The sequence below is a fragment of the Bubalus kerabau genome, chromosome 11 (genome assembly GCF_029407905.1).
Source record: "Bubalus kerabau isolate K-KA32 ecotype Philippines breed swamp buffalo chromosome 11, PCC_UOA_SB_1v2, whole genome shotgun sequence".
Classification (NCBI taxonomy): Eukaryota; Metazoa; Chordata; class Mammalia; order Artiodactyla; family Bovidae; genus Bubalus; species Bubalus kerabau.
Genome location: NC_073634.1, coordinates 4,749,817 through 4,762,581, shown reverse-complemented (window position 1 = coordinate 4,762,581; position 12,765 = coordinate 4,749,817). Strand labels below are relative to the sequence as shown.

Sequence of the window (12,765 nt, the reverse complement as noted above, 5' to 3'; positions counted from 1 at the left end):
TCTTCCTGGTGAATCGGTCCTTTTATTACTATAAAATGTCTTAATCTATTAAATTAGTTTTGACCTTAAAGTCTATTTCACCTGATATTACTGGAACTGCATCACCTTTGTTTTGGTTAGGGTAGCATGGAATAGCTTTTTCCAATCTTTTCCTTGCAACCCATTTATGCTATCTTAAATGGCCTCCAAACACAGTGCTGAAATGGTAAGTAGTGGTCCCAAGCAGAAGAAAGCTGTGATATGCCTAATGGAGAAAATTAGTGTGTTATTATTAGACTTCTTCAGGCATAAATTACAGGGCTGTTGGCTGGGTTCAATATTAATGAATCAATAATACACATTAAATAAAGTATCTTTACACAGAAACACACAAAAAACAAGGACGTATATTACTCAGTTGACAAAAAACATTTTGTTCACTGCCTCATAGGAACCTAGCTTCTCCTAGAAGCTATTCCCTATTCAGGGTCTGCAACAATTTTGTGGGGTATAACTACTGCAAATAATGAAAACTGACTGTATATTATAAATTCTCAAATTTACATTTTGCTTTACATAATCAAGTGTTTTTTAAAAAGACATTTAGAGAAGAAAAATAGTCTTTTCTGTTTACCCACATAGCTGGGCTTTTCACTCCTTTTTGCAGATCCAAGTTTTCACGTGGGATTATTTCCTTCTAGCCTGAAAGACTTCCTATAGCCACTTCTTCAGTCCTTGTCTGACAGATTTCCTCAGCTTTTGTTTGTCTGAAAATGTCTTCATTCCACTTTAATTTCTAAAAGATACTTTTGCTCTACACAGAATTCTGGGTTGACAGATTTTTTTTCCTTTCAATTCTTTTATGATATCCCTGCATTATCCTCTGACCTGTATTTTTTTCTCACAAGATGTCAACTTTAATTTGAATTGTTTGCCTGTACCTGTTTATTTCCCTGGCTGCTTTTATGATTTTCCATTATGTTTAATTTTCAGCAGTTTCACTGACACACCTATGTGTAGTTTCTATATATTTATTGTTTGGGGTTGTCTGAGGTTCTTGGATCACTGAATCAATAATTTTAAAAAAATTATCAATTAAAATCTTATTTACATATTTCCTGTGCTCCATCCTCTCTCCCCGCCCCTTCTGGGACTTCAGTTGCACATGGATTGTAGCTTTTGGCCATGTCCTTAACCATTCCTGTGTTCTGTTCTTTCCATTCTTTTTTCCTTTTTGTGCAGGAGTTTGAGAGTTTTTCATTGCTCAGTGTTTGGGTTTGCTAATCTTTTCCTCTACTGTATCTAGTTATCTGTCAAACCACCAAGTTTAAAAAAAAAATTATATACTGTGTTTTTTAGGTTCAGAGTTTCCATTTTGGTCTGTATTAATTTTCATTTCTCTCCTTAAGATCCTCTCTAATCAACCAATCTGCCTATCTCTCCAACAAATTCCTTAACACACTGAAAATAGTTCTTTGATAGTTCTGGTGTGCTAATTTTCACATCTGGGTCACCTAGGTTTCCACTGATTATTTTTTCTCTTTATTATAAGACATTTTCTACCTTTTTGAAGCTATATATTGAATCAGACTTAGAAAGCTCTCAGGCATTATTCTATCAGGTATTATATTTTGCAGTTGTAGAATGTTCATTTGATTATTTTCTACATTTGAATTCTCTTAAAATATTCTTTTTTCCCCCCATTTCATCCATCTTTTCTTCTATTTTCTTTAACATATTAATCATATTGTTTAAAAACCCCAGTCAGATTACTCTACTATCTAGTTTGGATCTGGGTCTGTTTTTATTGACTGTCACTGCTTAATTATCTATTATTTATTTTCCCCTACTTTTTTTTGCATTTCTAGTCATTATTTTTAATAATTACTAAACGTTGTGGACAACATATTTAGAGACTCTGGATTATGTTGTCATCCTTTAATGAGTAGTTAATTTTGTCCTGTTATCTTTTTCCTGTTAAGGTCTGGTTTTAGGTTTGGTTGGGAAAGATTTCCTTCAGTTTTGTCTGTATTCCATGATCACAGTTTTGAATATTAGGGTGTACTCTGTAGTCCTTACTCCTAGACATGGGTCTTATGTGCTCTCTAGCCAGATGCATGAAACATTCACCAAGGTCTCTCTACTCTAGCTGGGTTGTATAAACCCCAACATTTTTCTAGGATTCTGTGACCTCCAGAATCTTTTAAGCTCTCAGTCTTCCAGCAGGTGCTTTCTGCCAGGCCTTCTGGATTCAAGCTCTGTGTAGCCCAGGAGTCCCCTCAGATTTCTGGAGTTGTCTCTCTGCAAGTCTTTTCCCTCTCCCTACATGTCCCAGGAGCCTCAGAGACTCCAGAACTTTTAAGACCTTTTCTTTGTTTATGTGGATCATTTTTAAAGTCTTTATTGAAACTGTTACAATACTGTTAATGTTTTATGTTTTGGGGTTTTTGCCCCAAGGCATGTGGGATCTCAGCTCCCTGCACTGGAAGGTCAAGTCTTAACCACTGGACCACTAGGTCCCAGCAACTCCAGAATTTGATCTCTGGAGCCCAGAGAGACTGCTGCTCCCTGTCTGGGATCTACCTTCCTGCATCACACACAGCCCGTAAACTATCGCCAGGGAGAGGGTCTGGGTGAATACAGGAGTCACCTCTTGCGTCTCTCTGTATTAAGGATATCAGCCCTGCTCAGTGAATGTTCAGTGAGTTCAGACAGCCATTTTGTATATTTTGTCCAGATTCTGCAGTGTTATTTTGGTAAGAAGTTTAAGTCCAATGCCAGCCACTTAGTCATTCTCAGCACTGGACATCAATGGAAATTCTAGAAACCTTCTAATAATATATTCTTTAGTGTTTTTTTCCCCAGAATACAGTGTAAAAGTATGGGAACAGCATTTGAAGAGTCTAAATAGTTGACTTTTCCCTTTTTATCTCCCTATGAATTGAGTTTGTTTATACCGTCAAGTTTTCTTTCCACTTTACAAAGCCTATTACTAACATCCACTCCATCAGGAAAAGAATGCATGTTTCTACTTCCATTTTTAAAAGAATATTTATAAAAGAAGGAAATAAGCAAATAGATAATTCAGATAATTTTGTTTCTACACATTAACCCTGACATTAAAGGCATGACCCTTACTTTCTAACGTCTGTTGATTGAGCTTTTCACATCTCTGTTTTGCTCCCCCAACTAGCTTATGAATTACTTGAGAGATTATGGCTTCTACTGCTTTACATCTCTCCTGGAAGTTCACACTTTCTTCTATATACAATAAGTAACTGTTGACAGATTATACTGTTACAGTTTTATCTATATGCAACTTAATAGAATAAAACATTTAAACTGTTGGTGATATAATATTTAAAAGGAAGAAAGAAAGAAAGGGCTCATACTCAGTGACATTTTCTCTGCTTATGGACACAGCAAGCTCCTGCAGTTGGTGGGTAAGCTTATCCAAAAGATTGTGCTCATCTTCTTTCTTCTGATAATAATTGCCCACAGGTGCAGGTTCATCAGCCTATGAGAGAATATAAGTCTACTTCAGTAAAAAAAAAAAAAAAAATTCCGTTTTTATTACATTTATTGTAATAGAAAAAAAAACTCCAATGAAGTGATATAAGACAAAGCAAATATCAATATGAGACTATGCCTATCTTAGATAAATAAGTTTAAAAGAAATGTAGATTACGCTGGAATGTGAATCAAATGGCATAATAAAGTTATGCCTCTAATTTGTTTTGTTTTGTTTTGTTGCTAGGTATTGCAGACCCTCTACAGCCAGTAAGGGACAGTTCCAGACAGAGGACTGGCTTTGGAGTTAAAAAGACAGGTGCCAAGTCCAGGTTCTGTCGCCTACTGGCAGTGAGACACTGGGAAAACTGCTTCACCTTTGCATGCCCCAGTAGTTAGGTTTTCCAATTTAGGGTCGGTCAGTCTCCTGAATTACAGTTTTTCATCACTGGAGAAATTCGGAAGAGATGCTTAGAAACCACCTATCTCCAATGCAGTAAAGGAGACTCACTCACAGGCAGGGCGACAACCTCTACACGCCTCCCACCCTACATGTTCTCTGAGTCTCTGGCCCTGAACACTTCGCTCAAGTTCAGGCTCATATTAAAAGAGGAGATCCTGATGGAATTGCCAAGAGAAATTTCTAGTTCCCCCCATTTCTGCAGCGTCACTGATCTCAGAATAGCTGCTGTGATTCAGGAAGCTTCTCTACCTCGTACCCTCTGGGCCAGATAATCTACTTCCCCACAGTGTGATTAAAATGAAAACAATTTTAAACTGTAAAACATAAAACTTACACAACACAATAATAAAAAGAGCTTCTTCCAAGTTCTTCTGAGTCCTCAGTGCTGGGTGAGTTCATCACAGCTGAACTTTTATCAGTATTTGGGGCCCTGGTTCACACTTCAACACTTATTTGAACCCAGGAACCTACCCACTCTAGGGGTAAGAACACCCACTTAATAAAATATTCAGGTAAAAACAGATATTTAAAAAAAAAATAATGTGATCAACTATAATACTTACTTTTTTTAATTTTTGAAGAGCATTTTTATTTTCATCTATTGCCTGTTTTAACTGGATACATCTAAATTTTCAAAAAGAAAGAAAAATATTGATTTTTTAATTGTTATAACCAAAAAAGCTATTTTATAAAATCATATGTTCAGTCTTTAAGCAGGCAAGGCAATTTCTATTGTATGAATGATGTTTAAAAACTCATATGTAAGTGTCTTTCCACTCATTAGCAAGATCTAGGGTATGAGGTATGATAATCAAAACTCAGAAGACAAGTGACTCTGGGCTTCAGTCTCCTAATTCTAAAGTAAGGAAAACACTGGACTTTTAACTGCTTCCATAGCTCTAAAATTCCATAAACCCAGGATTCAGCCCAGAAGACAATATGATACGCCTCATCAAAGAAAGAAGAGACAAAAACCACATGATCATCCCCACAAATGCAGAAAAAGCATTTGATAAAATTCAACATCCATTCATTATAAAAACGCTTACCAAAGCAGGTGTAGAGGGAACATATCTCAACATAATAAAAGCTACTTATGACAAACCCATGGCCAATATAATACTCAATGCTGAAAAGCTAAAAGCCATCCTGCTAAAATCTGGAGCAAGACAAGGATGCCCACTCTCACCACTCCAGAGTAGTACTGGAAGTCCTAGTCATAGCAATCAGGTAATAAAAAGAAATAAAGGGTATTCAACTTGGGAGAGAAGAGTATGCAAATTACATGATATTATATATAGAAAACCCTAAAGACTCCGCACAAAAACTACTATAACTGATAAATTCAGCAAGGTAGCAGGATACAAGATTGACAGGCAGAAATTGGTTGCATTTCTTTATCCTAAAAATGAAATATCAGAAAGTAAAAATAATAATTCCTTTAAAAATTGCATCAAAAAATAAAATAAAATACTCTGTGGAATCTAAAATACAATACAAGTCAACATATCTATGATACAGAAACAGACTCACAGATACAGAAAACAGACTTGTTGACAAGGGATGAGGGGAGGGAAGGACTGGGGGTTTGGGATTAGCAGAGGCAAACTATTATACATAGGATGGATGAACAATAAGCTTCTACTGTACAGCACAGAGAGCTGCAGTCAATGCCCTGTGGCAGACTGTAACAGAAGAGAATGTGAAAAAGAATATGTGTGTGTGTGTGTGTGTGTGACACTGAGTCACTTTGCTGTGAGAAGAAATGAACACAACAGTGTAAATCAACTATACTTCAATAAAATTAAAAAAATAAAATACCCAGGAATAAATGACCAAGGAGGTCAAAGACATATGCCAAGAACTATAAAACAATGATAAAGGAAACTAAAGATAATTCAGAGAAATGGGAAGATGATCCATGGTCTTGGACTGTGTGCACGCTTGGCTGCTCAGTTATGCCCAACTCTTTGCAACCCCATGGACTGTAGCCTGCCAGGACCCATGAGATTTTTTCAGCAAAAACACTGGAGTGGGTTGCCATGTCTTCCTCCAGGGGATCTTCCTGACCCAAGGATGGAATTTGCGTCTCCTGTGTCTCCTGCATTGGCAGGTGGATTCTTTACCACTGAGCCACCTGGAAATTCCAGGCTCTTGAATTGGAAGGATTATTATTATTAAAATGGCCATATTATCCAAAGCAATCTACAGAGTTCATGTAATCCCTATCAAATTACCCATGGTATTTTTCACAGAACTAGAACCAATAATCTTAAAATTTATACAGAACCAGAATTGCCAAAGCAACCCTGAGGAAAAAGAACAAAGCTAGAGGCATAGCCCTCCCAGATCTCAGACAATAGTACAAAACTACAATAATCAAAACAGCATGGTACTGGCACAAAAACAGACAGAGATCAATGCAACAGAATAGAGAACCGAGACATAAACCCACACACCTGAAGTCAATTAACCTTTGACAAAGGAGGCAAGAATATACAATGAAGAAAAGACAGTCTCATCAGCAAGTGGTGCTGGGAAAGCTGGACAGCACATGTAAATCAATGAAGTTGGAACTCACCCTCACACCAAACACAGAAATAAACTCAAAATGGCTTAAAGACTTAAATATGACACGATACCATAAAACTCCTAGAAAAGAATACAGGCAAAACATTCTCTGACATAAACCATACCAATGTTTTCTTAGGTCAGTCTAATAACACCAAGGCAATAGAAAATAAAAGCAAAAGTAAACAAATGGAACCTAATCAAACTTATAAGCTTTTGCACAGCAAAGGAAACCATAAACAAAATGAAAAGATAACATATGAACTGGGAGAAAATATTTGCAAACAATGCGACCAAAAGGGCTTAATTTCCAAAATATACACACAGCTCACACAACTCAACAACAGCAACTGCAACAAAACCACAACCACTCAGTCAAAAACTGGGCAGAAGACATAGGCAGACATTCCTCCAGAAACGACACACAGATCGCCCGCAGGCACGTGAAAAGATGCTCAACATGGCTAATTACTAGAGAAATGCAAATCAAAAATACAATGCGATATCACCTCACGCTAGTCCGAATGGGCATCATCAAAAAGTCTGTAAGAAAACAAATGCTGGAGATGGTGTGGAGCAAAGGAGGAGCCTCCTACACTGTTGGTAGGAATATAAATTGATGAAGCCATGGAGGAAAACAGTATGGAGGTTCCTCAAAAAAACTAAAATTAGAGCTGGCCTATTGATCCAGCAATCCTACCCCTGGGTATGTATCTGAAGAGAACTCGAACTCGGAAAGATACACCGTATGCTCACAGCGGCACCATCTGCAACAGCCAAGACATGGACACAACCTAAACATCCATTAAAAGGTGACTGGATAAAGCAGGTGTGGCACACGCATGTTAATATAATGAAACACAGCTCAGCCGCTAAAAAGAATAAAAGAAGGCCATTTGCAGCAACATGTATGGCCCTGGATTATCATAGTAACTGAGGTAAGTCAGAAAGAGAAAGACAAACATTGCCTGATGTGGTATCACTTACGTGTAAAATCTAAAATATGACACAAATAAACCTCTCTAGGAAACAGAGACAGAATCACAAACGAAGACAGCAGACTGGTGGCTGCCAAGGGCGGGGAGGGGAGGAAAGGGAGGATTGGGAGTTTGGGATTAGCAGACGAAAGCTATTAGATAGCAGATGGATAAACAACGAGGTCCTATGGTGCAGCACAGGGAACTCTATCCAATATCCTGTGATAAACTATAATGGAAAAGAGTTGAAAAGAATATATATATATTTATTACTGAATCACTTTGCCTTATGCCAGAAACTAACACATCATATTAATGAATCAACTGTACTTCAATAAATAAATAAATTATGCATTTCTTGTTGGCTTGAAAACATTTTTATTGCCTTCCCACTTTGATGTTTTATAGCTGAGTAATATTAGACATATTAATTAATCACTGTAAACCTTAATTTTCTCATCTATATTAATGAGTAGCTCACTAACTTTCAGCAACTTTCAGATGTTATTATGAAAGTTAATTAAGAAAAAATTCTTAGAACGTGGACCACACTGTCTGGTATGTACAAAAGTACAAAATAAATGTAAGCTACTTCTTTTTAACATTTGTCATCCTCTATTTAACCTTATTCCAATATATAGGCTTGGTTGACATAGATAACTGTAAGAAATATTTCAAAATACTTTTGGAAAATTTCATTCATTTTTACTTCAATATTATTTCCTATTATTACTGTCTTTTCAGAAATTGTATTAATTTAAAAAATATAGTGCTTCAATTTCTATGCTGTAAATACTGCTCATTGAAATCTAAGTACAGCCTCTACAAAGCTTACATAACTTAGTATACTTTACCTTTGGTACATATCTCTCCTTTTACTTGCTTCTAGAGCTCCTTTCAGTCGACTCTCAAAAAGCAACCCATCGACCTACAATAAATGGAGACTGTCTAAAATATCACGTTGTTAAATACCATATAACCTTCAGTTCGGTTCAGTCACTCAGTCGTATCCGACTCTTTGCGACCCCATGAATCGCAGCATGCCAAGCCTCCCTGTCCATCACCAACTCCGGGAGTTCACTCAGACTCACGGCCATCGAGTCAGTGATGCCATCCAGCCATCTCATCCTCTGTCATCCCCTTCTCCTCCTGCCCCCAATCCCTCCCAGCATCAGAGTCTTCTCCAATGAGTCAACTCTTTGCATGAAGTGGCCAAAGTACTGGAGTTTCAGCTTTAGCATCATTCCTTCCAAAGAAATCCCAGGGCTGATCTCCTTCAGAATGGACTGGTTGGATCTCCTTGCAGTCCAAGGAACTCTCAAGAGTCTTCTCCAACACCACAGTTCAAAAGCATCAATTGCTCAGCCTTCTTCACAGTCCAACTCTCACATCCATAAATGACCACTGGAAAAACCATAGCATTTACTAGATGGACCTTTGTTGGCAAAGTAGTGTCTCTGCTTTTGAATATGCTATCTAGGTTGGTCATAACTTTCCTTCCAAGGAGTAAGCATCTTTTAATTTCATGGCTGCAGTCACCATCTGCAGTGATTTTGGAGCCCCCCCAAATAAAGTCTGACACTGTTTCCACTGTTTCCCTATCTATTTCCCATGAAGTGATGGGACCAGATGCCATGATCTTCGTTTTCTGAATGTTGAGCTTTAAGCCAACTTTTTCACTCTCCACTTTCACTTTCATCAAGAGGCTTTTTAGTTCCTCTTCACATATAACCTTAGGACATAAAATTTTAATTTTTCCCCAAATATTTTATAATGAACCCTTTGAAACACACAATAAAGCTGAAAGAATTGTACAGTGAACATCCATACACCCACCACCTGGATTCGACCATTAGTATTTTACTATACTTTTTTGATCCATCTATTCATCAACACATCTAATTTTTTACATATTACAAAGAAAATTACAATCATCAGTATATTTTCCCTTAAACAATACATCATGGGTATCACTAACTACACTTCAGTATTTGGTGTGAGTTCTACGTACAATGAAATACACATTTCATCTTAAAACTGTATTTGCTAAGTCTGGTAAATGACATGTAATCCAAACCCCCACCAACCTACAGCAAATTACTATTACTCCCGAAAGTTCCCAGAACGTACTCTTTTGTGTGATCATTTCACACAGCATGTTTCTGAGATACTTCCATATCGGAAGTATACTTCCATATACACTGCTGTGTGTATCGTCAGTTTATTCTTTCTTAGTGCTGAGTAATACTCCCTGTATGAATAAACCACAAGTTTTTTTCTTTCTTATCCTCATTCTTATATCTTATACTGTGACTTAGCAATTTCCAAATACTACTTGTAACTTTGCCAACATACCCACAAAAGAGGCACATACATCTTTTGGGTTCTATAGATGTGGAAAAGATAAAGTGATTGAAAAAAAAAAGAAAGAAAACGTCTCTACTCTTGCCATTCTGCATCTGCTATTTGCACCATTTACACACACGGTGACAGTCTTCACAGGCATAACCCAGACGGGTCCTTCGTAACTTGTCCCATGGATAACAGGGTGGAAGTCTGTGCCATTTTTTGCTTCACGTGTCCTCTGTGGAGGCTTCCCTGGTGGCTCAGACAGTAAAGAATCTGCCTGCCAATGTAGGAGACATGGATTCGATCCCTGGGTTGGGAAGATCCTCTGGAGAAGGAAATGGCAAAACACTCTAGTATTCTTGCCTGAGAATTCCATGGACAGAGGAGCCTGGTGGGCTACAGTCCATGGGATCCCGAAAAGTCAGACACAACTGAGCATGAGCAGAAGCACATCCTTTATGGGGTCAGGGAAGAAGGACCCCACAATATCACAGAGCCCTTCCCAGACACACAGGGTATCAAAAGGCTCAGGAGCCAATTGGGTTCCAGCTTCAATAACCCTGGTGATTGTTTTGTTTCATCTTTGTATCAGTAACAATTGTTGTGGCCTACTTCTACAACTTTTCCTGGTTCTGTCAATGTCCCACTAAATTTAAAATTCAATACAATATAAAGCATCTGGCCAAAGCTCAGCTTAAGTCAGTGTCTCATCAACTTTTATTTTTATTTCTACCAGAAGAGTATTCTATTTTGTTGTACCACTATAATTCCAATAGAGTTCCTTAAGAAATATTTATCCACCCAATCTTTTGCACTTTTTAAATGAAAGTCCAAAACTGGATAAAATATGAGCATTCAGTACATCCTTTATCTGCTGCTGCTGCTGCTAAGTCGCTTCAGTCATGTCCGACTCTGTGCGACCCCAAAGACGGCAGCCCAACAGGCTCCCCCATCCCTGGGATTCTCAAGGCAAGAACACTGGAGTGGGTTGCCATTTCCTACTCCAATGCATGAAAGTGAAAAGTGAAAGTGAAGTTGCTCAGTTGTGTCTGACCCTCAGCAACCCTATGGACTGCAGCCTACGAGGCTCCTCCGTCCATGGGATTTTCCAGGCAAGAGTACTGGAGTGGGGTGCCACTGCCTTCTCCGTCTTTTGTCTGCTAAATATTATAAAATCATTTTATTTAGTGGAAATAATACTTGGTAATATTAACAGATCATTTCAGTCACTCAGTCATGTCTGACTCTTTGAGATCCCACGAACTGCAGCACGCCAGGCCTCCCTGTCCATCACCAACTCCCGGAGTCCACCCAAACCTATGTCCATCGAGTCGATGATGCCATCCAACCATATCATCATCTGTCATCTCCTTCTCCTCCTGCTCTCAATCTTTCCCAACATCAGGGTCTTTTAAATGACTCGGCTCTTCGCATCAGGTGGCCAAAGTATTGGAGTTTCAGCTTCAACATCAGTCCTTCCAATGAACACCCAGGACTGATCTCCTTTAGGATGGACTGGTTGGATCTCCTTGCAGTCCAAGGGACTCGCAAGAGTCATCTCCAACACCACAGTTCAAAAGCATCAATTCTTCGGTGCTCAGCTTTCTTCACAGTCCAACTCTCACATCCATACATGACCACTGGAAAAACCATAGCCTTGATTAGACGGACCTTTGTTGGCAAAGTAATGTCTATGCTTTTTAATATGCTGTCTAGGTTGGTCATAACTTTCCTTCTAAGGAGTAGGCGTCTTTTAATTTCATGGCTTGCAATCACCATCTGCAGTGATTTTGGAGCCCAGAAAAATAAAATCAGCCACTGTTTCCACTGTTTCCCCATCTATCTGCCATGAAGTGATGGGACTGGATGCCATAATCTTAGTTTTCTGAATGTTGAGCTTTTAGCCAACTTTTTCACTCTCCACTTTCACTTTCATCAAGAGGCTCTTTAGTTCTTCTTCACTGTCTGCCACAAGGGTGGTGTCATCTGCGTATCTGAGATTATGGATATTTCTCCCAGCAATCTTGATTCCAGCTTGTGCTTCCTCCTTGAAATGCAATTACACAGCCTAGGAACATAAATATCTTCTACATCTTGTCAAGGTGCTTTCCAGAAATGTTGTGCCTTATACCCTGGGGCAGTAAAAGTGCCTGTTTCATCACAGCCTCCCCAGTACTGGGCATCAAGATTTTTTAAGTGTTTGTGGTATCTTATTTCTTTTGCAATTGCTTATCTTAGAAGTCAACTTTTCTCATGTTTATGTGGCCAGTATTTCTTCTTTAGTTCATGTCCTTTGCTCATTTGTCAGGTCTTAATATTTTTCTTCTGTGTATTCCTGCCACCTCTTCTTAATATCTTCTGCTTCTGTTAGGTCCATACCATTTCTCACCTTTATTGAGCCCATCTTTGCATGAAATGTTCCCTTGGTATCTCTAATTTTCTTGAAGAGATCTCTAGTCTTTCCCATTCTGTTGTTTTCCTCTATTTCTTTGCATTGATCACTGAGGAAGGCTTTGATCTTCACGACTATGATAATCACGATGGTGTGATCACTGACCTAGAGCCAGGCATCCTGGAATGTGAAGTCAAGTGGGCCTTAGAAAGCATCACTACAAACAAAGCTAGTGGAGGTGATGGAATTCCCGTTGAGCTATTTCAAATCCTGAAAGATGATGCTGTGAAAGTGCTGCACTCAATATGCCAGCAAATTTGGAAAACTCAGCAGTGGTCACAGGATTGGTAAAGGTCAGTTTTCATTCCAATCCCAAAGAAAGGCAATGCCAAAGAATGCTCAAACTACTGCACAATTGCACTCATCTCACACGCTAGTAAAGTAGTGCTCAAAATTCTCCAAGCCAGGCTTCAGCAATATGTGAACCATGAACTTCCTGATGTTCAAGCTGGTTTTAGAAAAGG

General features: G+C 38.5%; 1 protein-coding gene across 4 annotated transcripts in view; it reads right to left on the bottom strand.

Moving 5' to 3' along the window:
* The window catches only part of NPHP1 (nephrocystin 1), a 68,426-nt gene that overhangs the window by 53,567 nt on the left and 2,094 nt on the right, over positions 1 to 12,765 (bottom strand). For all 4 annotated transcript variants that reach the window (XM_055539307.1, XM_055539306.1, XM_055539308.1 and 1 more), the window contains exons 2-4: positions 8,355 to 8,428; positions 4,516 to 4,576; positions 3,372 to 3,496 (exon numbers count right to left, since the gene is read on the bottom strand). In XM_055539307.1, coding sequence (XP_055395282.1) covers positions 3,372 to 3,496; positions 4,516 to 4,576; positions 8,355 to 8,428 — 260 coding nt within the window. The remainder of the gene's footprint in view (positions 1 to 3,371; positions 3,497 to 4,515; positions 4,577 to 8,354; positions 8,429 to 12,765) is intronic.